The sequence below is a fragment of the Denticeps clupeoides genome, chromosome 9 (genome assembly GCF_900700375.1).
Source record: "Denticeps clupeoides chromosome 9, fDenClu1.1, whole genome shotgun sequence".
Taxonomy (NCBI): domain Eukaryota; kingdom Metazoa; phylum Chordata; class Actinopteri; order Clupeiformes; family Denticipitidae; genus Denticeps; species Denticeps clupeoides.
Genome location: NC_041715.1, coordinates 15105847 through 15131978, shown reverse-complemented (window position 1 = coordinate 15131978; position 26132 = coordinate 15105847). Strand labels below are relative to the sequence as shown.

Below are 26132 nucleotides of genomic sequence, written 5' to 3'. Positions count from 1 at the left end.
CCAACAGTCTTGAAGGAGTTCCCAGAGGTGTTTAGCACCCTTTGACTATTCTCTGCGGTCCAGGTCCGGTGACTGTGGAGGCCAGGTCTGCACTTTTTGTTAAGTACATAACTCCACATGTGCTCATTCATAGTTTTGATGCCTTCAGTGAGAATCTACCAACGTAAATGGTCATGAAAATAAAGAAAACACATCGAATGAGAAGGTGTGTCCAAACCTTTGGCCTGTACTGTATGCAAATAGAAAATCGGTTCTGGTGATTAAAAGGGGTTTTCATATCATAATATGCAGTCCGTTCTCTTCATGTATGAAAGGTCCAGGTTTTAACAAATATCAGTCATGTGACAGTAGCTACAGCTGCAGAAGAAAATGACAACAATGATGTAAACAAGCTCCAAACGGTCCCAGTGTTCAGTGACGAACTCAACAGCTGACATCTCTGCACTGTGCGAAACATCATATGTGACGTTGGGGTCTCAGGGGTCTTGGTCAGGCGATGCTAGCTTATTATGAGGCAGTAGAAAACGCAGCATATTTTGGTGGTGCTCAGGTCCGCCGGGGCTCCAGTCTGTGGGAGAGCTGGGACAGCGTCCTCTGATTGTCCATCACGTTCAGCTGTCTCACATAGCCGCGCACGTCCTGCTGGTTCTTGTTGGCTGGTGACGTGTCTGCATTTAATCACAGGTAAATTGAAGCGATGAAGCTCTGATGTAATGGCTACAAATCCAATACCTCACAAGAAATTATCCCTCTAATTATGAGCCGTTATGCCCCAAAAATCACACCATTCAATGGCCACGGAGAATAAATGATGCCAGACTAACACCTTGAGGGAATCTGGTTAAAGTGCATCATTAAAGGTGATAACACAAGAAAATGAGGACTTGTTTGGAGACAACAGCTCATTCAATGTGCTAGACATCAACGTTTAAAAGAGATTCGGCGGACTTACTGAAGGGCTGACTTCTGCAGAATCTCACTGTTTTTATTGTGTTGGCAATCATGCGCTGAAGGAACGAAAGATAAAAACATTAATATCATTACCATGATGACAGTAAAAAAAAAAAAGATGTTATTCTAACATCTGTAGGAAATAATTACCATTTTCTCAAAATTGACCAAGCTGTCAATGAAAGTCTTGTTGCCCTCATGAGTAAAAGTCATATCTGGTAAAATAATAAACAATATAAAATTAGTATTTAGCCATCCGTATTTGAACTGTGATGCTTGGAGAGTCTATCTGGCAACGTGAACAATTCAAATGTGACCTACATGTTTTAAAAGTCAGGGTCGTGTATGTAGGTTACCTGGATAGGTCCCATATGAATCATTCAATGTAAAAAAAAAAAAAAATCCAAGTGGGCTCCACACAGAACTCAGACATATCGAAACACAACCCAGGACCATGGTCATGAAAATAGTACCATAACAAGCAAACATAGATCTTTGTTCTATCATAAACCGAACCATGATCTACAGCTGTATAGAAATAAAAGTTATTGATAGCTTCATAATACAGAGTGGCACAAATCAGATTTTTTTTTTTTTAATGCAGGTCTGATTTCTTCATTGACCGAACTGTCCACAGTTTGTTTGTGGAGGGAGATGTCCTGACCTTTGATCAGCAGAGGCATGAATGGAATGATGGGTGGATCCAGCTTGGCCATGGTGAGTCGATAGGCTCTGTGGTTCCTGGATGGGTCCTGGGGAAAGGGAAAAGCCTCGGCGTGAGTGATACCCCGCTGGGGCCAATAGCACTCCTCAGTTAGATACATCGCACTGACAACTAAATGAGCCACAATTAGTCTCAATGAACACATCAGTCACCCCTAATTACAGCACTCTCGCTAAAGGTGCTGATTCAGAACTTTTTATGAATATGTGACCATGTGCTTATGGACAAAATAGAACCAGCAGACTCAAGAGTGCAATAAAGGTTATGATGTAGCCAGCCTATAATGTGTTTCGTTATTTAAATTCTGTGCAAACTAAATGAAAGCATAATAATGACTCACACTGAAGCATTTAAAAACTTACCATTATATTTTCAAACTCCCCATAAAATTTCTTGAACTTGCTCGGAAGTTTCTGTCAATGCAAAGCGCCACGGTTAGGGTCTGACAGCAAATAAAGGCCCCATGCATGTGTAACGCACCTCCCAGGTCTGGCTGAGTCGGCTCACGGCGGGATTGCTCATGCCCATGATGATGGCGAAGAAGGAGTTGAGATTCTTGTACTCTTTACAGCTGAAAGGGTGACCGGGGCACAGGCGTTACAGTCCAGCAGCACCTAACAGCTCAGCATGAATGATCTCATCCTCCTTCTGCAAGCGGCTATTCTCACATTCATGTACTAATGGACTGTTTACTGCACAACAAAAATATCATACAATAGCAACTTGACACAGAACACGGCTTACAATTATCACGCCATGCATTTCAATATCCAGTTATGATGATGTTCCGAAGATGCCTGGTAACCATTCAAACAGAATCCACCAAAAACAAACACATTTACTGATATTAGCCTACAGTGTTTTTGACAGATGATGTCCAGAACATTCTAGAATGCCTGCCAACACTGGATTGCTCCTTTTTTTAAGGCAAAGTATGACAATCAGCAAAAGAATAGTCAGATATGATGGGGGTTCATGTGACTGTTGACGAGCCCATTGATGAATATTCCATGCTCTGACCTTTACCTAAGAAGAAATCAGTAAGTAGTTTTAAGAGTCTATGGGTGGTCATATGGCATAACTTCAGGTAAGTAGGTAATTATGGCATAATTTCAGGTTGATCATTTGAGGGCAAACATCAAGTCCACATCTTAAGCAGGGTACATGGATGCATGTAACCTCAGATGTTTTATATCTTAAGAGTAAGATCTACATGCATTAAGTGGTTAATTGAATGTATTAATAAATAATTGTGAGCGCCAAGTCATTCTGCTTACTGGGCGGCGATCTTGATGAACTTCTTGAGGAGCTGAACGCGTTTGCTGAGCTGGGAACAGAGGCACACCTCGGTGATGACCCAGAGCTGGATCTCGTTGAACCTTCTCAGAAACAGGTCCAGGTTGGCCGTGGTTTTCTTGAAGTGTTGCCTTCCAAACGTGTGGTATATGAGCTCATGCTGTATTTATTGAGATTTTAAGAGTGATCAACCATGCTGTCTGACCAAAGCAGTCGTTGGAAAATAAAGCATCACAGTTTTGTAGGACATGTGTGAATAAAATGCACATTCACCTCATGCACACTGTTGAAGAGCTCCCAGTCATACAGGGTCATCTGGTAAGCCAGGTCTTTCGAGCTCATTAACTCAAAAGTGGCCATGGAACCTGCTGAGGGCCCTTCCTGCTCTGGCAGCGCAGTCTAGTTGAACAGAGCGCAACTCGAATCATTGATGAACAAAAACAAGAAAAGAACAAAAATCGAACACATTTCATACCAGCGATTCAAGCTGATCCCGACGGCAGATGAACAATCGGCCGTTAATGCCGAGCGTGGAGAAGATGGAGATGTCAGTAGGCTTCAGGACAGCCTTTTCTGTAAATAACAAAAGGATTATTAAGGAAAAATGTGAATCTAAATGTAGCTAGATACACTGATCAGATGTGACACCAGCTAATATTGAGAAGGTTCCTCTTTTGCCACCAAAACAGTCCTGACCCCTTGAGGCCTGACTTCTGAAGGTATGCTATCAAGGCTTCAGTAACATATGGGTGGTGCCTCCAAGGATCAGACCCAGTCATACTCAATGTTGTCCTCCACAGGGTACATTGCAGGGTACATTATCCTGCCCTCAGCGAATGCAGTGCCCATGAAGGGGTCATCAAGAATGTTTAGGTAGGTGGTACATGTCAAAGGGGAGAACATTGGCCAGAGAATCACCCTGTATGCACATATTATACACATATACTATGATAGTAGCCTTCTGGGTAACACACTTTCCTATGAACCAGAAGACCCAGGTTCAAACCCCACTTACTACCATTGTGTCCCTGAGCAAGACACTTAACCCTGAGTGTCTCCAGTGGGACTGTGCCCATAACTACTGATTGTAAGTTCTGGATAAGGGTGTCTGATAAATGTAATAAATGAAAAAAAAAAGTAATTTAAAATGTAAATTAGATGTTCACAGTGCATCCGGAAAGAATTCACAACGCATCAAATTTTTCCACATTGCGTTATGTTACAGCTTTATTCGAAAATGGATTAAAATATTTTTTTTCCTCAGAATTCTACACACAATGTATTTACCCATAATGACAACGTGAAAGAAGTGTGGTTTGAGGTTTTAGCAAATTTATTAAAAATCAAAAAATTTAGAAAGCACATGTTCATGCCTTTGCCACGAAGCTCAAAATTGTGCTTTGGTATAATCTGTTTCCCCTGATCACCCTTGAAATGTTTCTGTTTCTTATAGATGTTTGGAAAGGCACTCGCCCGTCTATATAAGGTCCCACGGTTGACAGTTCATGTCAGAGCACAAACCAAGCATGAAGCCAAAGGAACTGTCTGTTGACTTCCGAGACAGGATTGTCTCGAGGCACAAATCTGGGGAAGATTACAGAAAGATTTCTGCTGCTTTGAAGGTCCCAATGAACACAGTGGCCATGAACTGAAACTGGGGCGATGGTTCATCTTTCAGCAGGACAACAACCCTAAGCACACAGCCAAGATATCAAAGCAGTGGCTTCAGGAAAACTCTGTAAATGTCCTTGAGTGGCCCGGCTAGAGCACAGACTTGAATCTGAATCATCTCTGGAGAGGTTTAAAAATGGCTGCACCGACGCATCCCATCCAACATGATGGAGCTTGAGAGGCGGTGCAAAGATGAATGGGCCAAGGATAGGTGTACCAAGCTTGTGGCATCATATTCAAAAATACTTGCCAAATACTGCCAAAGGTGCATGAAAAAAGTACTGAGCAAAGGCTGTGAATACGTATTTTTATTTTTTATAAATTTGCCAAAACCTCAAGTAAAATTTTTTCACATTGTCATTATGGGATATTGTGTATAGAATTCTGAGGGGGGAAAATTATTTAATTTTGGAATAAGACTGCAACATAACAAAATGTGGAAAAAGTGATGGTCTGTGAACAATTTCCAGATGTACTGTATTTCAAATCAATCCTCGGATTACTATTAAAAGCTCATAATAACTTGAGACCGGGCCAGCCATCTTCATAATTTGAAGAAAGATTTGATCTGTGAAGTGTGTAAATCTAATGGACTCCTGGCACATTTACACACAACACAGGCCATGCGCTGGTCAGAGGGAAGAAGATGAATGTGCAATGGCACAGGGAGCCAAACATCGTGCCAACAAACACGAGTCTTAGAGAGCGGCAGGAAGGCGTAGAATTTTCGAAGTGGAGGTAAATGCAGTAATAATGTGCTGTGATCCCCAGGAGACGGCCTTCCAAACGTCAACACACACCACTAATTAAAAATCAGTCAAATCAAGGACCAAAAGCCAACAACTGAACAACATGTCAGTCAACAACTGTTTACAGGTCGCCGTTAAATTCTCCAGACCTAACTTTCTGGAAAAGACGATGAAAAAAAAGAACATGCTGCCTCCTGTTGTTTGATTAGTGAGTGGCTGTGGCCGTTCTCACCTCCCGCTGAACTGAGGTTGACCAGGAGAAGGTCCTCTGTCGACCCCAGCTTATCAACCACGGCGCTGATGACCTCCGTCACCGAAGCGGCTACCGGCACTCGGATGGTGGTGTAGGTGTGGTCAAAGCAGTACACTTTAAACAAAACTTTAAAACAAAACATGTTAAACGTGTGCTATGTCTGAGTTCAGAAAAGCCCATTTGATCCATATGAACAAAAACCAAAAAAAAGATGGCTGAAAATCAATCCTCTAATAATAAGTGAGCGGCCTTCAGGAATAGTCCTGAAAACTTCATGTCAGGTTGTTCTTTGTCTCAAGTTTGCGTGTTAACCCCTATCAATAAACACCTACTTGGTCATTTGTTTATCATAGACTAAATCTATATTAACCATTTCATATGAAACATACTTTCATCATTACTCTTGATTGGCTGCCGCTTCTGAAGTTTTTCGTCCCCCACGCTGAATTGCCGCAGCAGGACTTTGTGCTACAAATGAAAACAGTAGAAATGTACAAAAATATCAATACAGTCATAAACGAATAATAAGAAGTATTGTGTAATTAATAATAGTAATAAGTAATAAGTAGTTTTATGCATATGCATATTTTCGAACCTTCTTTTGAGAGTATTTGCCATCATCTGAGCTGAAAATTAAGTCATACATTCTTATTCATTTGAAAAAACAACACTTTTTTATATTTCATTTTTGAAGCTTCTAGTACATACTTGCGTTTAACAATTTTCTCCAGTTCAGGGAGCTGCTCCTTCAGGGCAGGGATCACTCGTGCATCATCAGACACAGACACGTACAGCTCCTGTCACGCAATTTAAAAATCAGACTTGAACAGGAATTATGGACCGGAGAACCTGGAGATTGATGGTGGGGCGGACCTCCAGAAAGGCCAGTGAACCCTCCTCTTCCTGTAGCTGGTCACCGTGAATGGAGGCCCACTGCATGACTAAACGGATCACACGCCTCTTGTTGTTGAGGGCATAATCCATCTTCTCCTGGTCAGAGCCCTGGGAGGCCTGGGCCTGGTATGTTCAGGGAAGTTCAGGAAAACATATCTACTGTCCCAAGAACCAGAATTACAAAAGACCTTGATAAATTACAATCATCCTGCGATCAGAGCCCTGCAGTAGTCTCTAGACTGTAACTGTATGTGACTATGGAGAAGCTCCCTTGAGGTGCCAAACTAACACAGAATCCACCAATACATGATGGAACAGGCTGAACTAATATTCATTCCAGCAGATTCTTCACCACATCAGGATCTTGCTATTTACCTGGACAACTCGCAGCTCTCTCCTTCTGCAACAGCCCGCAACCTTGGCGTAACAATAGACAACCAACTCTCCTTCTCGACTCACATCAGCAACCTTTCCCGCTCATGTAGATTCGTTCTCTACAATATCAGACGAATCCGCCCTTATCTGTCAACCCAAGCCACCCAACTACTGGGTGGCTTGGGGCAGTGGTGGCCTAGCGGTTAAGGAAGCGGCCCCGTAATCAGAAGGTTGCCGGTTTGAATCCCGAGCCGCAAAGGTGCCACTGAGGTGCCACTGAGCAAAGCACCGTCCCCACACACTGCTCCCCGGGCGCTTGTCATGGCTGCCCACTGCTCACTCAGGGTGATGGGTTAAATGCAGAGGACAAATTTCACTGTGTGCACCGTGTGCTGTGTATCACGTGTGACAATCACTTCACTTTACTGGTTCAGTCCTTAGTAATCTCACGACTGGACTACTGTAACTCCCTTCTAGCTGGTCTACCACTATGTACCATCCGACCTCTACAACTAATACAAAATGCAGCATGACTGATCTTCAACCTTCCCAAATTCTCCCACACCACCCCTCAGCTACGCTCCCTCCACTGGCTCCCAGTAGCTGCACGCATCAGGTTCAAAATACTGATGCTGGTCTACAAAGCCAAACATGGAGTAGCACCATCCTACCTCACAGCCCTTATTACACCTCGCACTGCACCTCGTTTACTCCGAGCCTCCAGTACTGCTCGCCTGGTCCCTCCATCTCTGAAGGTACGAGGAAGACTCTCATCTAGACTCTTCTCCATCTTGGCCCCTCGGTGGTGGAATGAACTTCCCCTCGAGGTCAGAACAGCTCAGTCACTGAGCACCTTCAAACGACAGCTCAAGACCTTCCTCTTTAAAGAATATTTAGATTAAATTGTAATTTTCTTGTTGTCGAACTTGTGTACAGAATCTACAACAGAGTGAATAAAAAGATTGTATTCATAGTTGGGGTCCTAGTGAACCGGATTTGATCTCTTCATCGATGGTAACTTAAGCACGTTGTAAGTCGCTCTGGATAAGGGCTGTAAAATGCTGTAAATGTAAATGTAAATGAGTGCATGAGCTCAAAAGGATATTGGGCCATAAGAACAGGGCAGAGCTGACTGTTGGGCAGGAAAACACAGTGCATAAGGACAAAGTCGTCCAGTTCTGTTTCTGCTGGAATGAGAGAGAGATTGGAGAGATTAAATTATTCTTCCCAGCCCCTGTGCTTCTCATCAAAACTGTAGTTGGGTTCCCCATAAACACTGTGACCCGGCCATTAGTATAATACATTTTCTGAATCATATTCGATTTGGTAGATGTGGATGTCTTATCGTGACTTGATCACTCAGATTGAAAGGTTTTCTATGTTTAATGTCTATAATCCACCTCAAATGATCAATCATATGACAATTAGCACAGCATATAGTACTGTTTAAAAGTGCAAGCAAGAAATGTTATAAAAATTAATGGTTTAGTTTAAAAAATTTACAACTGTAAGAATGATGAATGACAGAATGACCTGCGATATACAGGATCTCTAAAATCCTCAAACTTGTCTTCATGAGCCACTTTTCCCCATGAACTGGCCTGTTGGTGGATTGTTATATTTCAGAGGTTATAAATGATTTCCCGTAATCTATATGATCTTCATTCCCAGCAGAAATCTGTTCATTTTCATGCACATCCCATTTCATCACCGTTATGTAATATTATTATATATGGAAGACAGGGAAAAATAGTTTAAATATTCTATACATCAACACCAACATCCTCAACATATCAACATCAACATGTCTCAGTCTGTGATTCTAGATTCCATGACTAAGGAACGAGTTTGCAAAGAATGTGAAATATTACCTGGCTCAGTGAGATGTGAATCTAGTCGCATTGTCTCCAGGAAGTGCTCGAGAATCTTTTCTGGCGTCCCTGACATAACCGTGTATCTGGAAACAGCAAATATTATCTCATGCCACATCAAGGCATTCAGACATTTTTCATAAACATCTCCTGACCCAAGATCAGTAGTTTTCATTACATTGCTAACAGATGTCGTGTTTACTTTGAAATGCATATTTTGATTTAATATACCCGTAAAATATGATATATACCCATTTACAAGCTTCATGTAAGACAGAAATCGATTTGTAGAGAAAGATCAGTCACCCTCTTGGAATGTACTAATCGAGTCAGGCCAACACACCATGCTGACTCCATCAAGTGGGCAAGTGCACTTTTCCCAGGACATTTCAGTTCTGCGGCTGTGTGTCAATGGTTAGTCGACAGCCTCACAAATACAGAGTACAGATCTATGATCAGGCCCTCCATAGCACGAGCGGTGCTTGACTCTGGTATGGCACTCTCCCCTCCGCCGGCCGGCGCTGCGGTTGATTAGAGGACGACCCCGGCGGAGCGTCTGCGCCCCGGCAACCCGCCTTTTCCCAGGGAGCCTCGCTGTCATTACCACTAATGTGTCTCTCTCCATTACGCCAGCCTCAGGTCACTGGCAGCAGCCTCCATTAAGAGCTGCGCTCATCCGCGGGCCCGTGGCCATGGCTGGGCTTCCCCCTGCTATAGCTCATCACTCCACGGTGTAGCTCTCCATCACTATCTCTCTTTCACCCACACACACACACACACACACACACACACACCTTCTCCATACACCTTTGCCATTGGTTGATTAGTATTTGTATTTGATCACTGTTTCTGAGGGAGAATGTTCATACAGATTACTTGTTTTTTGCTATTTAAAACATACTGGTGGTTAATTTTGATAAAAAAAATGATTGATTCATGTGTTACCTCATTGTCACACTGTCTTCGCCAGCTAATGCTATAGTGCTAACTGTTATGAAGTTCATTTTCAATTCATAGAAAAAAGAATCGAACACATACTTGTAGTGCGACGAAGCAGCATGGCCGGAGGTGCGTGTTGGAGTTTTCTCGAGGACCAGAACATCCTGATCATGCTCCTTCAGACGCACAGTATTAGCCTCCACATCCTGCAAGAGAAATGATGAAAAACTACTCAAGTGCTGCCATTTAAGTAAATGAAACATCATGGTATTTCCAATTTGTGCACACAATTCAGTACCAAATGTGCGACTCTCAAGTCAATATTTGGTAGAACGGGATCTGGTGCTGCTGACAGCAGTATGTATATGCAGCATTTTCTTCTTTAACAGTATATGCACAATAATGTATGAACCATTTCAAAATGCTTCAAAACAATCTAGCTCCAGGCAACATAAAATCAATCGGTATTACATAATTCATAAATACATTATAAGGTCACAGTGACCTTAGCTTTCATTTCTCACCATGAAATATAATTCATTCATAATTTAGTCCAAGTGTACGTTTGATACTTATATAAATTCATTTGAAGAAGTTTGAAGGAATCGAGGCACCGAGGTTTCACATACCCAAGGTGAAGAATATTAAAATCTGTTGAGCAATAGCTGCTAGGATCCATTTATCTTTGCCTCAGTACCACAAAGTGTGGTAGTGTTCTAGTCAAACCCCACTTTCTATCAATGTGTCCCTCAGCAAGTCACAATGAGTGTGTCCAAGGTGACTGTCCCTGTAACAGTCGCTCTGGATAAGGGTGTCTTGAAAATTTGCAAACACAACAAAAGTTGTGCCTGCTTTTCCCTGAAAATAAAGAAATCATCCATGAAAGCATCGGGAACATCTTATAAACTTTTCAACACAACATGCCTGGCATGCCTGTCTTTCCCCGCTGAGAAAACGTACCACAGAACAGCCAGTGGCGATTCATATGCACACACAGGCGGGAAGGCATGCCAAGCACTGAGGATTAGCCATCATGTAAAACGGACACAGAGACACTGGAGGTCAGCAGTCTGACCAGCCCTGTGTCAAAGGGAGATTATTTTCACTGGACTCCTCTGCACAGCCTCTGCAGGCCATTCAGTTAACCATCAGCCTACCTTCCACCACACCATCCAGATCACGGTGTCAAACCAAGCCAGGGCAAACGTACAGTACCGGCCAAAGGTTTAGACACATCTTCTCATTCTTTATTTTCATGACCATTTACGTTGGTAGATTCTCACTGAAGGCATTGAAACTATGAATGAACACATGTGGAGTTATGTAATTAACAAAAAGTGGAGACCAGACCTCCACAGTCACCGGACCTGAACCCAATCGAGATGGTTTGGGGTGAGCTGGACCGCAGAGTGAAGGCAAAGGGGCCAACAGGTGCTAAACACCTCTGGGAACTCCTTCAAGACTGTTGGAGAACCATTTCAGGTGACGACCTCTTGAAGCTCATCGAGAGAATGCCAAGAGTGTGCAAAGCAGTAATCAGAGCAAAGAAACTAGAATATAAAACATGTTTTAAGTTATTTCACCTTTTTTTGTTAAGTACATAACTCCTCATGTGTTCATTCATAGTTTTGATGCCTTCAGTGAGAATCTACCAACATAAATGGTCACGAAAATAAAGAAAACACATTGAATGAGAAGGTGTGTCCACACTTTTGGCCTGTACTGTACGTATTTAATTAAATTAAATTAAATTAAAACTGTCCTGTTTCTGTCCCCAGCTGATTAGCATTGGCTGCTGTAATGTTGCACTTCTGCCAGCAGAGGGAGACCAAACACACCATATGGCAACATTCAAGTCCTACACAGCTTACTGGGATCAAGCCCTGTACCGCTGCATGCTCGGCGATCAATGAAGGGAAGATTCCCTGGCTTGCACGGACAGGCCAGGTCTGGACTACACTGTGATTTCAGCATCAAACTGCTGTTTAGAAAGCCTAAAACACACGACTGTTCAATTTACTCATGCAAAAATGTATTTCATTACTAATTTTATCCCACCACTATTTTTATAACCTACCCTGAGGATCCGGTTGAAGTCCTCCTTGTCCACGCGCAGGAAGTGACAGTTGTCCTCGCGCAGGACGATGGAGGCGGCCCGGGGGGCATCGTTCACCAGCGCAAGCTTCCCGAAGTCGTCTCCCTCATGGAGCGTACATACTACACCCTGCATGAGGGGCCGAACGCCAAACACACATGCTGGTGACGCATTTCTCTCAAGAATGTCACTGTATGAATAAACAATTATTTTTTTCATATGTTGATTCATATTTTCACTTGTCATCCACATGGCATGGACTAATAACATCCACTTGGAGCAAAGTCGGTTTATTAGGGTGCCTGTCATTTGCATGCCAAGGTTAATATTTCCGCTGTATGGTTTAATAAAAAGTTTAGTATGAACTAAAACACACAAAAAAAGGTTCATGCACAGCTGAGTTAACTGCTTCAGCTGTCATTAAGCCGAACAATGTCTTACCTTCCCATAGATGACCACGTTTACAGAGCCCTTCAGGATAATGTACCAGGAAGTCCCTTCTTCCCCTTGATTAAATACTGCAAGGGAAATGGAAAAAACGGGGGTGACAAATGCCACTGCGAGCTAAAGGACGCACATACAACCACAAACATCAGCTTTATCCGTGAGTTTATTTCATGTCACTCAAGGGCTTGGAATCACAACTGTAAAAGAAAAGAAACCAGATTTGGCCAGCGGGGGCATGTACTCACACACGGTTCCAGCTTTGGCGTGAGACTCGAAAATGAGCACGCCAGCTAATTCCCTTTTCACCTAGGTCAGGGATAAGGGAATTTATTATCAAGGCCATTATGGACCTGAATCCTTTTTAATAAGCAGGGGCTGCACTTACTGTCGTGGAGAGGTGAGATAAGGCTTTTATGTGGAGCAGCTCTTCATAAATGATCTCCAAATCATCCACTGTCCTCTGACCCGGCCTGTGGAAGAGGAAGTGTGTGCCGATTGGAAAGACATTTTTCATGGGATAATATCTAATCATCAGGCTATTGGGAAGAAAGTTTCACTCTGAAAGGGTAACACTATCCGCCATCATGATATTACAAGGCCGGGCTAACGGGGGTGGGACCAAAGTTGCTTACGTTTTCGTCAGGATCATGCGCATGTGGGCGTCGGGACCCATCTGTGAGAGGAGGAGGAGGGTGTCCTGAAGCTCCTCGTCGCTCTCCTTCTTCTCTTCCTCATTCGGGAGGGGGGCGTCACCATGCTCATCGTCCAGAAATCGATAGAAAAGGTACTTGTCCTGGAAATTCAGCTCCTGGTCCACTGCAGGGAGAAGATATCATTTAGATATCAAGATATCAGAAGAATATGATGTTGGCTCTTTCAAAGCTTCAAATGCAGAAAATAATAAGATATATTTGAGGCACCGCTCTATACCTCCATGACTGCTTTTCACACTCTTTGACATCATCACAAGCTGAGATGAACATTGTTATTGAAGGAAAAGCAGCAGAAAGTTCTAAACAAAGGAGCAAACTTAGGGTGAAATTTAGGATTGACTACAAAATCTTCTTTTGACCTATAAAGCTCCAATGAGTACCTGAGTGAACTTTTACCTATTTACAACCCGCCACGCCCCCTGCGATCAATGGGGTCACTACAGAAGGTCACAGCTGGGAGCTCCTGTTTGTTCTCTTTGAGGCACTGAATCAAGCGCACAGACTACTGGCAGACTTCAGTGAAGAGACCAGCAGATAAATCCTGGTTCCTGGCAACTGCTAAACGGGGACATTTAACAAACCAGAGGGTCACCATAGCCACCACCACCGTAACAACTACAGCTTCAGGGATTTCCAAATGGACCAGTAGCATCATAATGGACATGTATTTTTCTCTTATTGGACAATCACAAATCCTGCTCTGACACAACTTGCAGGCTCACTCTACCCTGGAAGGGCGTCCCTCTCTCTATCACTCCTTCCCAAGGTTTCTTCCTTCCTTTTTTCTCTCTCCTAGAGTTTTTTTGTGTGGAGTTTTTCCTGTGCAGAAGGGTCAAGTGTGGGGGGTTTCAACTGTAGGGCCCATTGAGACATACTGTATGTGATAAGAAATAAATGTTGTTGTTGTTACTGTTATCACATCTAAAGGGTGCTGGTTTGAAGAACCACAAATTCTATTTGTTCAGAATATAGTCTCACATACGTTGTTTCAGGGTTTTGAGATTTGTTCTACAAGAGACAATAGCATGAAAAGATAAGAAAGATGAAGAAAAAGATGATATATCACTGTAAGATCAGTGAATTTCTCGATTTCAACCCCAATATTCTTGTCCATGGATGGACTGACTATAAATTATCATGATTCATAAACTAGATGGTGTTAGAACCAAAAAGATGGTTTCCTACATGTGCTTCTGTCGCTGCTCATTTTGAGTGAGTAACGGTGTTGCCGTGGTAGTGTGTCTGTCTCAGGACTCACCGTGGTTGAGAACACCCTCTTCCAGCAGAACCTGCCACATGCCCACAGCCTGAACACGGGAGTGGACATACAAGGTCTGCTGCATCTGCCAGTCTACCAGCTCTGTGCCCACACAGCACTGCCTGTAGGTGGACAGACACACACCACACACACAACACCGTACTAGCAAATTAAATCAAATGAAAGCACATCAAATTACATGCGCCTACAAACATTTTCTCACAGTATAATGTACCCATTCAGTGAACTAACACACCGAGTTGTAGGAGCATACGCCCTTCTTATGAAATAAAGTGTGTTGGTGCAGTGGAAATCTTTCATTCATCATGTTAAAATTCACCCCCATTTCATCACGTGTACAGGAAATGTTTTAGATCACAGCTCTACACGGCGCTCTACTCACTTGTATGTCTTCAGATGGTACTTCCTGTCTCTGATCATATTAGGAGATCTGGTCACTATCGCGTTGCGAAGAATCCTTCCTGCCCGCAGGATCTTCTCTGAAGGAACCTGGGGGCAAAATTTAGACACCTTAAAAGGCTCTTTTAAAATTCTTTCTGGGAGGATAATGACAACAGCCTTTGCTTCATTATACCAGAGAAACTAATTTGGTACAGCATTTGGCTTGACTTTCAATAAATGGCCTCTGAAAAATAAAATGTAAAGAGACAATGGCAGGGACACAATGGGAATGCAAGTGAACACACAGGAAAAGGAACCTATGAAGAACTCTTTATAAACCATGAACACACTGTAATTAGAATGTCTAATTTTATATGGGGAAGTCAAGTCATTGCTCCCCGGCTATCAGGCGGGTGAAGGGGACCGAGGTCTCTTCTGCGCATCTTCTTCAGGTCACAGATAGCTACCAGCCACTCCAAGCAACACACATGTGATGAGTTGGGGCTAATTGTGGCACCCCACATTTTCCTCATGAAAACCCTTTGTTTCAGCATTGGGCCGAAAGTAAAATATCACATGACATTTTTTGCTTGTTTTGGATTTACTATACCAACCTCACAATTCGATTGGTTGAGAGGAATCCACTGAAGCACTGATATGGCCCTGATTTCAACAGTCTGACAATATCTCTCTACACATCAATGTTTGATTGTTACATTTCAGATTCACATGCATGAAAGTCACAAAAAAAAACCTTTAATATATATACAGTTCTCACATGTAAAATGTATGTAGTCATGTCTACGTTCACAAAACAATGGAACCCTAAAACTACTTTAATTTAAAAAATAAAGCCTTTCAAATATAAAAACAATGTAAAAGTTGCTACATTATACAGTGTGCCCATGATTGCGACTTCAGTGTCAGCACCCTTGCGGGAAGTTTGTTTACTGTCAGCATTTGATTCATATTTAATGTCTAAGCTGATCATTTATTAACAATCTGCACGCCTGCAAAGCTCCACAGTTTAGCAGCATTTAAATCTGCTCAACATTTTAAGTGGGAGGTATCGGCTGAAGGATTTGTCCCTGGCAACAGTCTCTTCAGACGCATGAGAGATTTGCCAACTTTCAGCTCTGAATTTTAAATAAATTCACATCAGTTTGAGTCAGTCTATGTGCCATATATCTATGCTCAAAAGCATATTAATAAACCTCACTGTAATTTATGAAGTTTTGCCAAGTTAATTTTTTTTTTGCCAGAAAAATTTATGTCAGGGCCTCAAACTCTTTGCCAACAAGTATGGCTCCAACAAAAAATAGCCCTATTGTTAATATTTTTAGACAAAACATTATGACTGGACCTTAGACCACAGCCCCTTTTTGATAACAAACCACAGATGGCAATAAATAAAGCATATCTTGCCGAGAAGTGACTCGTTATCTGTGTAAAGGCTAGGAAGTGTCAGAGGCGGGACAGGAACTAGCGGGGACGTGCGCACCAAGTGGATAGAAGGGTCACGACGGCAGCCCTGTTTATATTTAGACCTCAAATAAACGCGGCCCCGTCTTGTTCCGAGGGCCACTGCTGAGTAAAGAGGATGTCGTTATGACAGTGCCCACGTAAGCAAGTAGCTGACAGCTTCCTGAATCATGGATTTAATGGGTGAGATGATGACCATGATGCCGAAGAGTGCATGTGTTAAAACGGCCCTTAAAAGAGTGACGATGCATAACAGTGTTTTTTATTAATGTATAGCTATAATGTATAATGTATAGCTGTAATAGTTTAATATTAATTCAATATTAAACTATTATCAACCTCAGACTTGAATATTTCTGCATTGCAATGTCTTTAAAATAATTTTTTTGGCACATCTCTGTACCTTGTTCAGATGTTTCGACATGGATCCCAGTGGGTTGTTACTTAGGATCTCTTTGTCTGGCATTCCTGCAAGGAAAAAGACACAGTGGATACACCTCAAGAAGCATAGAGAATGCAATCATATACATTTTCTTTTCTATTATTAAGTGTTGGAAAAATGTATATTTGTTATCATGCAATTACTTCTTTTATACATAGCCTCTATTTATTGAGGATCAGTTCCAGTTTACATAAATGTTCAGGATAAATATGGAGTGAAAAATATGATCGGTACTAAGGCATGAGGATTCACATGTTCAGAGATCATTAGGTGATGTCATTTTTTATTTTGGAATTATAACATTCAGTTCGGCTTCCTCCATGTCTGCATTCAACAACAAAACAAACAAGCACATTCAATTAATAATTCTTGTCTTGTACACTCTGTGTCTAAGCAGCTGAAAGGCAAAATATCGAGGTTATCTGGGGTTAAAAGCTGCACATTTGATATAAGCCTGACCGCTTGAGCAGAAAACTCACTGTCACTGCTGGGACCACTTTCCATAACACCATAGGGTGGTGTGAGGAGACCAGCCATGCACTGACGATATTTCTGCAGAGTGAAAAGAAATATCACACAACAGATTGACTCAAAGTTAACATTTCAACAAAACTTACAGCATTGACGTATATAATGCTAATGTGGCCTTCAGGATGTCCTCAGACCTCCTCGGGACTGTGACTAGACCTGCATTCTCTACCCTTTCATCTCAGGTTAAATGAATGTGTTGAAATGTTTGTCCTAATCATATATATAGAGGGCAGTGAACAGTTGCAATTCATCAGACCACACTGACCATCCAAAAGGTCCGGTACCAATGCTTGATTCCTAGGGAGTTGGGAGAAACTGCACCACACAGTAGTAGCAGAAGGCATTTCCCTCCCACTCAATAAAATCCCTTCAATCTGTAGTCTCCAAAGATAAAAAGGAATTACACTGGATTATGCACACAGAACCATGTAGACTGAGAGACCCTTATAGGTCTACACTTCCACATAAGCACACACGTGTACACACATCTTCCCTGATCCTACAGTTAAAGCCTAGATGATGTTCATGTTAAATACCAGAGGGACAGAAATAGGTCAGGAAAGGCATGTCAGACAAGAGATCCTGGAGCTTTGATCCACTGCAGACAGACTTGATACAGTCGCTATAGGAATACAAATATTTTATCCGGCTGGCCCGTAAAGTGAAGTAAATATGAAAGGTACAAGCAACACAAACATGCAGAGAATCACAATAGCACAACCAACGAATGGTTCTTTATGCAACAGCACGAAACAATATGTCTTTGTCTACGGCAGTGTGTGTTCCTCCCTTTACAAATGAATGAAATAAAGGAAAGCCACGTATTAAACTTGTGTCATATGTTCTCTGGAACATTTCACATTAATAGCCATCAAGCAGAGAACCTTACTGTCTGTGCTGTATAGTTTATTGCTGACACAGGACCCACAAAATCTGGGTGGTGATTTGACACCTGAGGCCAACCTTCTCTCAGGGGTCCGACACTAAATTGAATTAAATTGAACAAAGTTTCCTAATCAATTTTGATTTTCTTTAGAGGACCTTAAAGTGCTTTTTAGTTCAATTTAGTGGTTTGTACACTATTTTAATGGATTCTGTTCCCCATTGACTTCTCTTAATTCTGGCAAAACAAACATTACACAGCTAATATAGTTCCTAAATGTTAACCAAGCACCTATTAAACTGGTAGATTAAAAACACCAACACAATTTAATGTAATATTAAACGATACTGTATTGATTCTGAAAATGTAATGGAAGTAATGATACACAGAGTAATGATGTCAGGGGCTTGTTGGTGGGGTCTGCCAAGTAAAAGGTCAGAGGTCAGGTCTTAGAGTAAAACCAATCCATAATCCAAACAGTCACCAAAATCAGTCAGTGGCTGTGGGGTTACGGTAAATCCCTCTGCATGACCCCAGAGGGTGGGGTGTATTAGGCCACATTTTAATGTTGTTATCTTGGCTCATCTACCACAATACATGCATCTGAGGCTTAACGGAGACTAGTTTAACTATCACGGTGGTGAGTTTGGGGTACTCCGGATCTGTGCACCGAACCAGGTTAGCACCTGTAGAGTAGGCTTAGACAGGCTCCCAGGAGAGTTTTGAGATGCACAGTAAATCGCAGTAAATGTGTTTATGAGACCTTAACCTATGGAGTCCCCTAAGGGACTCGTCCCCAATTATACTTTTTATTTAATCTATATGCTTCAGCATTTCAATTACGCATTACTCCTTTACTCCTGATCTATGGATGTATTATGTCATAATCAAATGAATATATTAACTGTGATGGCCATGAAGCAAGATGGAAATGTAGTTGATCTCTGTTTCAATAAACAAAACAGTAAGATTGAAAACATAACAAACATTAAAACCATGTTCAATACCATTTGAACTAACTAAGAGATGTCATGTGCTACTTCCTGAAAACGTTGGGACTATTTGTCCTCTGTCTTCCATTTCATTTAGATTTACATTTACATTTACATTTACAGTATTTATCAGACATCCTTATCCAGAGCAACTAACAGTCAGTAGTTATGGGGACAGTCCCTCTGGAGCAACTTAAGTGTCTTGCTCAGGGACACAATGGTAGTAAGTGGGATTTGAACCTGGGTCTTCTAAACAGAGTCAGTTTTTAAGCTGTTTGGTCAATAGAACAGAAGGTGACGAGACAGATGGACTTATCTTTTTCAAAGCCATAACATTTCGTGACTGTGCTTTACCCAACACCATAATATGGGCACAAAAGTCTAATTAGAAGAACATTGGAAGCTGCTGCTCGAAGAATGTCTGCTTTGTAATTTGGAACATTTATCTGTTTTGCTTTCGGTTTGAGCTGCTGACCTCATTATTAAAAAAATAATTTAAGAAACACTGTTTCTTAGTAATTAGCCTTGTTCACGTAGCACTGTGTTTCCTGCAATGCCTGCTTCTTTCAATTCTCTGTCTCATTGGCTCTACTGACTAAGAAGACATTAGGCAAAAACGTTACTCGCACCAGTGTACAGCTAAAAATCCTGGAAAGCCGGCATATTAGGTGAAACAATTAATCACCATAACATTACACAAAATTACAAAAATTACAAATGATGTGCAGTAAAGATATTAGCCTCAATGCATAATTGTCTGGGATATTATGCATATTTATTCAGCAGAGTATTCAGCAGTCCCCCTGGAGACTCTCAGGGTTAAGTTTCTTGCTCAGGGAAACAATGGTAGTACATGGGGCTTGAACCTGTGACTTTGTGGTTGTCTGCTTCATAGGCCAGCCACCCGCTACCACCCTTATGTTCAAAATGTTCCACTTGGAAACACACAGCTGGAGGCAAACCCACCATGTGAAGCCCCTTCATCACGATCTGTTGGACCAGCCACTCCGCCTGCTCTGAAGCAGTCATTACTCCAAATTAGATTGAGTCAGGGACCCCAGGTCACAAGCAAGGATGCTGGATCCAAACCTTAACAAGACTCCACCTTGCAAACTACATCTGCCACAAATGCTCAGTATACACACACACACACACACACACACACACACATGGCTTCAGTGAAGTGTTAATCATGTTAATCCAACATGATGCATGATTTCATGCTTTTGTGCTTTCATGCCATACCATGTGAGCATGATCTGGAAAATGTTCAGATGTTGATCACCTGGTGTCCTGTTCAAAGAACAACAGTTGCTGGCCTGACTTTATGTAATCCACATCAACAACTAAGGGAACTTCGTCTAAATGTCCACTTGACTACGGGATCATGAGACGGCAGAACGCGGTGTATGATTTCATTAAAGTGCTCCACTTGGAGTCCTTGGTTTTAAAATGGATAATGAAATCTTAATCCCGTCATTACTGTAGGATTAAGAGGTTGTCATCTCCAACGGGGTGGATTTTGTTTGCGTTACAGGGCAACACATGCCACGTGGTGTTCACTTCACGTTTCCAATACAATCTGCGGTTTCATGTTCGGTATAGAAGCCTAAAATTTAGCATAAAATCAATATTTAACACAGCAGTGGTAACAAAAAACAACCAAGGGAACAGCAATCTGTCTCAGAGCAATCTGCAGCTGACAAGTTTCACTCATGTATCATGACAGCAGTAACTACTTCATTACACGCTGTTACAGCCTCATTTGGAGGTTTGAGATTTGTCAATCTTGACAAGTCCGCTGATCCATGCTTCCTTGAGGGAAACGGGAAAAGGAAAAGAAAACTGTTCACTCGCCAGTTGTAATGGGTTTATAAAATTGAAATTCATGCCTTGAAAATGTCATTTATCTCTATATACGACATGCCCCAACACTTATCCTATACATTATCGTGCATGAAGGCACATTTGTGTTGAATTATTCAACAACGATTACATAATATAAATCGCAGCTTTATTGCATCCATCTCCAGCTCCTACAGCAGGAGCGTGACTTTTTTAGCCAGATAAATGTTAAACAGGAGGCTATAAGTTGTGTAACTTCTTATCCAGGCAACATACTAAGTAAAAAAAAGCAGGATGACTGAACAAGACTCACCTAGAAAAGTGGATGTCCCAAGCGGGACTTACATCTGGACTGGCATCAGAGTCCCCGTTGGGTCCCCGGGCTCCAGATGTTACCGCTTCCCCACCTTTGAAGTTCACATAAAAGGCTCCTTTAAACGGCGAGCATCTCCCTGCTCTGAGGGGTCTGGTGCGAGCGTCTGGCCTCTCGCCCTCTCTCTCCCAGCGCCGCGAGCAGACTGCAGCCCGGGCGTCCGCTCCCAGCCCAGCAGAGCGGCAACCAGCGCCTCACTTCCCTCACGGTTGCTAGGCAATTACGCCACTCCAATCATCCTGAACTGATGAGTGCATCTCTCTCTCTCTCTCTCTCTCTCTCTCTCGTGCTGTTGTGGAGCTAATACGCAACACAGGCACAGCAGGAGATGCTACAAACTCAGCAGGTCCCAGGAGACGAGGACAGTAGAGACCAAGCTCAATTATTTAAACTATTAAGTAGTATTTAGAGCAAACACACAGATGTGCATTTTGAGCAGTTTTCCGCTAATGCTGAATAATACATGAGCCTGAGTCATTCATTAACTTCACAACATCTTTCACAAAATCCAAACCAATGCTTGCAAATATTCAGAAATAAATGGAAAATTTGAACCAGTTATGACCACAAAAAGTCACAATTTCAGTCCCCATGTACTATTACAGTCATAACTTACAGCATATATGCACAAAAATGCATGTCAATAAATGTGAAATGGAACAAAAAGGAAAACAGTATTACAAAATCTCTTGAGGTCTAAATAAATATAAACATGCTGCGATCATGTTCATCTCAATTTTTTTGTCCACTTTTATTTCAGAATTTCAGCTGATTAAAGCTTAGAACACCTTTTTTGCACAGCTTTACCACCACCAGATGTGAAGCATATCAAAAGGAACGGTCTTAATTGAAACCAAAATTATAACAGCGGTCCAGAGGGGGAGCGCTTTGAAATAGAAATGAGACACTTCCTAAGCGCTCGGCTCAGAGTGCCTAACATCAAATCCATACGCAGACACGGCTTCCTGTCCCGTCATGTCATCTGTAGAGTATTCCCTTCTCATCTGATATGGCAAGCTCATGCTGTAATAAAAAAAAGTCAATCAATCAGTGTCACAGAGCGGACAACGGACCGGAGGGGCATTTACTTCATTACATAACTGCTGCTGAAACACGGTCGACTCGGAGTACAGGGAATACAACACCACACCAGCCAATCTAAAAGGACATAAAAAAGAACAAGAAAGTAGGGGCCTGAGCTTTGTGCTGTCACATACTGTATGTGGTACATATTGATTGTACATGTGCTAAGGTGCCACCCAGATTAAGTGTCCCCAGCTGTTCCATACACTGGTTTAAGCTGATAAATGCATGATAATTAAAACATTTGAAAAGTAAAATGAGGAAATGATGGTGTGTAAATGCTGATGCTTTTGCCAGCACTCATACTGAGAGGCCCAAATAATAATGTATAAAAAAATCATTTTCCCTAGAAGATGACCAAAAGTGAAGTGAATGTGAAGTGATTGTCATTGTGAAACACTGCAGCACAGCACACAGTTGACACAACAAAATGTGCCCACTGCTCTACCCTTGGTCTGTTTCCTTACCACCACTGCCACCAAACAACTAGTTCTTCTAAATAATACTGTAGTCCAGATGACAGACAGCATGAGTAGGGAATTGCAATTGTAAATCTTTTCACTGCCGTGGAAATCCGAACTACTCTGGGTGGGGTCTGCCTCATCTTGAGGGACTATGCTAAAGAAAGAGCCAAACACACTCAACCCCACCCGTCACCTTTACCCCTCAGCCGTCCCTGCTGACGCCGCAGACCATCAGCCTTTCCCCCGAGCCTGGTGTGAATCAGACTTTTGACCAAATACCTGTGTTTGGGTGAGATGGTTAATTACCAGGTCTCTGCCTGACCCGGAACAGGAGCCAGCCAGCAGAATTATAATGCGAAGGCAGCATTTGGTGTTTTTTGGGACTGTCATCGGTGCTGACATTGTATGTACAAAATGAAAATGTACTTACTAGCCATTATGTATACATATATTACATAAAGATTTTGCATAAAGAATGCATTTGTATAATGGTGCAGAAAATAAGTATTTGGTCAATAGCAAAAGTTCACCTCAATACTTTCTAATGTAACCTTGGTTGGCAATGACAGAGGTCAAACGTTTCCTGTAGGTTTTTACCAGATTTGTACACAACGTAGCTGGTATTCTGGCCCAATCTTCCATGAAGATCTTTTCAAGAGCTGTGATGTTTTAGGGCTGTTGCAGATTCTCTATTCCAGATTCTCTCGAGACTGGATAGGTCACTCCAGAGCCTTGTAATGATTTCGACATAGCTACTCCATCATTGCCCAGTTGTGTTTGGGATCAGTCATCATGTCCCCTTTGCAGAAAAGCAGCCCCAAAGCATAATGTTTTCACCCTCATGCTTCAAAGTGGGTATGGTTTTCTTGGGATGCAACTCAGCCTTCATCCCCCTCCAAACACGAGTTCTACTTTGGTCTCATCTGACCACATGGGATTCTCCCAATCCTTTTCTGGATTGTCCAGATGGTCTCTGGCAAACTGTAGATGGGCCTGGACATGTGCTGTCTTAAGCAGGGGAACCTTTTGAATGTGTTACTAATAGTAAACTTTGCTACTGTGGGTCCCAGCTCTCTTCAGGTCAGTGACCAGTTCCCTCTGTGTAGTTCTGGCCTGTTTCCTCACTGTCATTTGTACCCCACAAGGTTAGGTCTTGCATGGAGCCCCAGGTCGAGGGAGATTGTCAGTGATTCCATTTTATAATTTCTCCAACAGTTGATCTCTTCTCACCAAGCTGCTTGCCTATTGTAGATTGGTTCATCCCAGTCTTGTGCAAGTGACAATATTGTCCATGGTGGCCTTAAACAGCTCTCTGGTCTTCGACATGGTGGAGGTTGGAGTCTGACTATTTGAAGGTGTGAACATGTGGCTTTTATACAGAAAACCAGTTCAAACAGATGTCATCAATACAGGTAAAAGATCATATAAAGGATAGACAAGCTTCTTAAAGAAGAAGTAACAGGTCTGTGAAGGCCAGAATTCTTGCTTGTTTGTAGGTGCTAAGATCTTATTTTCTGCACCATTATACAAATAAATTCTTTAAAAATAATAAAAAATTTTACATTCTGTCTCTCACAGTTGCAGTGTAACTATGATGAAAATGACAGACCTGTCTCATCTTTTCAGTGGCTGCCAAATACTTTTTTTGCCCAACTGTAAGTTGCCGACTGAAATACTGTGACATGAATGGAAATGCAGCTGAACAGCTGAACACCTTCTTACAGACACGTTTTTGATGTAAAAGCACTCAGACCAGATAAAAGGCCAGGCTGGAAAACACACACACACACTCACACAAAAGCCCTGCCATGCCTTCTATGTGTCCTGAATAACTAACAGAGCGGCCATGAATAAAGAATAATGCCTTTCGGTCCATTCAGCCAGCGATCCAGTTCTTACGCTCTGAGTGCCGAGTGAAGGCTTTCTGCAGAGCAGTAAAATGCACTGGCCGCCTGTTTCAGGGACTCCATAAGTTTCCCACTCAGAATGGTACATGAATATGCCAGCGTAACCCCCCCATGTGACCCTTACCCGCCAACACATGCAAAAATTGGTCTGGATGTAAGAGTGGAACTCGGAAACATAGCAGCTTGGCAAGTGACAAGGATACGTCACAGTTGGGACACATTGTGTAAAATCTGTACTGTAATAAAGTAATAATACTACTACACCAGTGAAAATCTCCAGGGTTCTGCTATATTATTCATTACATTTACAAATTCATGACAATAAAGGTACTAAATTAATACGATAAATCCAACCAGAGTCTAACCAGAGAAGTGGAAAGCAAGAGTGTGGGATGGTAGCATGGGATGTTCCATATAGTTTTGGCCTTGAGATGTATAATGGATTAATACAGAATTACATTAATACAGATTGTATTGCAGTAAATCAAAAATATTATCCATGTAATTTTTTGATCTGTGTTGCAGCTCGGCAACAGCAATAAATCCAAAAGTTCATCATCGTAGGGCAGCAGTAGCCTAGTGGGTAACACACTCGCCTATGAACCAGAAGACCCAGGTTCAAACCACACTAAGTTGCTCCAGAGGGACTGTCCCTCTACTGACTGTAAGTCGCTCTGGATAAGGGCGTCTGATAAATGCTGTAAATGTAAATGTAAATCATGGGCATTGGACAGATGCTGTTAAGTGCAATTTAGCAGATAACAGCATGGTCCCTGATGTAATAGGCTTAAGAGAGGCTTCTCCATCATTAGGACGTCAATTATGACACCAAACATCTTTAGAGCCTGAGATTAAGCTGCAATTAAAGCAAGGTCCAAAAGCTCATGTAAAACAAGGCACAAATATTGAAATTAATCATTTAGAACACAAGAGAATTATTTACTGTTAGAAAGTATAAAATGCCCTCACAGATTTAATGAATTTAAACCAAATATAGCCACATATACTTAAACATAAAATGCAGTTTGGGGAAATTCACCTCTCTGTTAGATGTGTCCATGTGTTGGCCCTTGGCACAAAAACCATCAGTAGTCAGTAGTTAGTAGTTAACCGACAAACAGAACGGATGCTCGGCCCCAAACGTTTAAGGTCGCCACCTCCCCGCCCCAGAGGAAATGGATCCTTTCAGTCAGGAAACGAATGCTGGGTCTGCACCAGGACAGCAGGATCCTCTACGCAATTGGGGCTTTCCTGAAGGAGACGCTCTACCGGCCTACTGGCCAGTCCTTTCCGGTAGAGCGTCTCCTTCAGGAAAGCCCCAATTGCTACAACCATGATGTAGCTGTTGACCCCAGACCCCCTTTAAGCCCATCTATGGTGCACACACACACTAAACAGTCTCAACCTACCCAACAATAACTCATCAAATATTCAAGACTTGGCAGTATTTTTCTCTGGCTCTAAATAAGACTAAATATGTGCATATTCACCA

The 26132-nt window shown here is 42.1% G+C and overlaps 1 protein-coding gene across 3 annotated transcripts in view; it reads right to left on the bottom strand.

Moving 5' to 3' along the window:
- Positions 1 to 151: 151 nt before the first annotated feature.
- Positions 152 to 26132, bottom strand: part of rapgef4a (Rap guanine nucleotide exchange factor 4a) — a 32248-nt gene continuing 6267 nt past the window's right edge. Inside the window, exons 1-27 of one of the 3 annotated variants that reach the window (XM_028990416.1) lie at positions 21127 to 21383; positions 17042 to 17114; positions 16524 to 16588; positions 14640 to 14746; positions 14237 to 14358; positions 12898 to 13081; positions 12651 to 12735; positions 12511 to 12571; positions 12260 to 12336; positions 11801 to 11947; positions 9823 to 9929; positions 8785 to 8870; positions 8019 to 8100; positions 6518 to 6668; positions 6353 to 6441; positions 6240 to 6270; positions 6034 to 6112; positions 5624 to 5770; positions 3447 to 3544; positions 3245 to 3370; positions 2953 to 3131; positions 2156 to 2246; positions 2038 to 2088; positions 1616 to 1703; positions 1102 to 1166; positions 953 to 1007; positions 152 to 668 (exon numbers count right to left, since the gene is read on the bottom strand). In XM_028990416.1, coding sequence (XP_028846249.1) covers positions 547 to 668; positions 953 to 1007; positions 1102 to 1166; positions 1616 to 1703; positions 2038 to 2088; positions 2156 to 2246; positions 2953 to 3131; positions 3245 to 3370; positions 3447 to 3544; positions 5624 to 5770; positions 6034 to 6112; positions 6240 to 6270; positions 6353 to 6441; positions 6518 to 6668; positions 8019 to 8100; positions 8785 to 8870; positions 9823 to 9929; positions 11801 to 11947; positions 12260 to 12336; positions 12511 to 12571; positions 12651 to 12735; positions 12898 to 13081; positions 14237 to 14358; positions 14640 to 14746; positions 16524 to 16588; positions 17042 to 17099 — 2553 coding nt within the window. In that variant the 5' untranslated portion in view covers positions 17100 to 17114; positions 21127 to 21383 and the 3' untranslated portion in view covers positions 152 to 546. Of the gene's footprint in view, positions 669 to 952; positions 1008 to 1101; positions 1167 to 1615; positions 1704 to 2037; positions 2089 to 2155; positions 2247 to 2952; positions 3132 to 3244; positions 3371 to 3446; positions 3545 to 5623; positions 5771 to 6033; positions 6113 to 6239; positions 6271 to 6352; positions 6442 to 6517; positions 6669 to 8018; positions 8101 to 8784; positions 8871 to 9822; positions 9930 to 11800; positions 11948 to 12259; positions 12337 to 12510; positions 12572 to 12650; positions 12736 to 12897; positions 13082 to 14236; positions 14359 to 14639; positions 14747 to 16523; positions 16589 to 17041; positions 17115 to 21126; positions 21384 to 26132 lie in introns of those variants that run through there. The other 2 variants (XM_028990417.1, XM_028990418.1) reach the window with 2 other exon arrangements.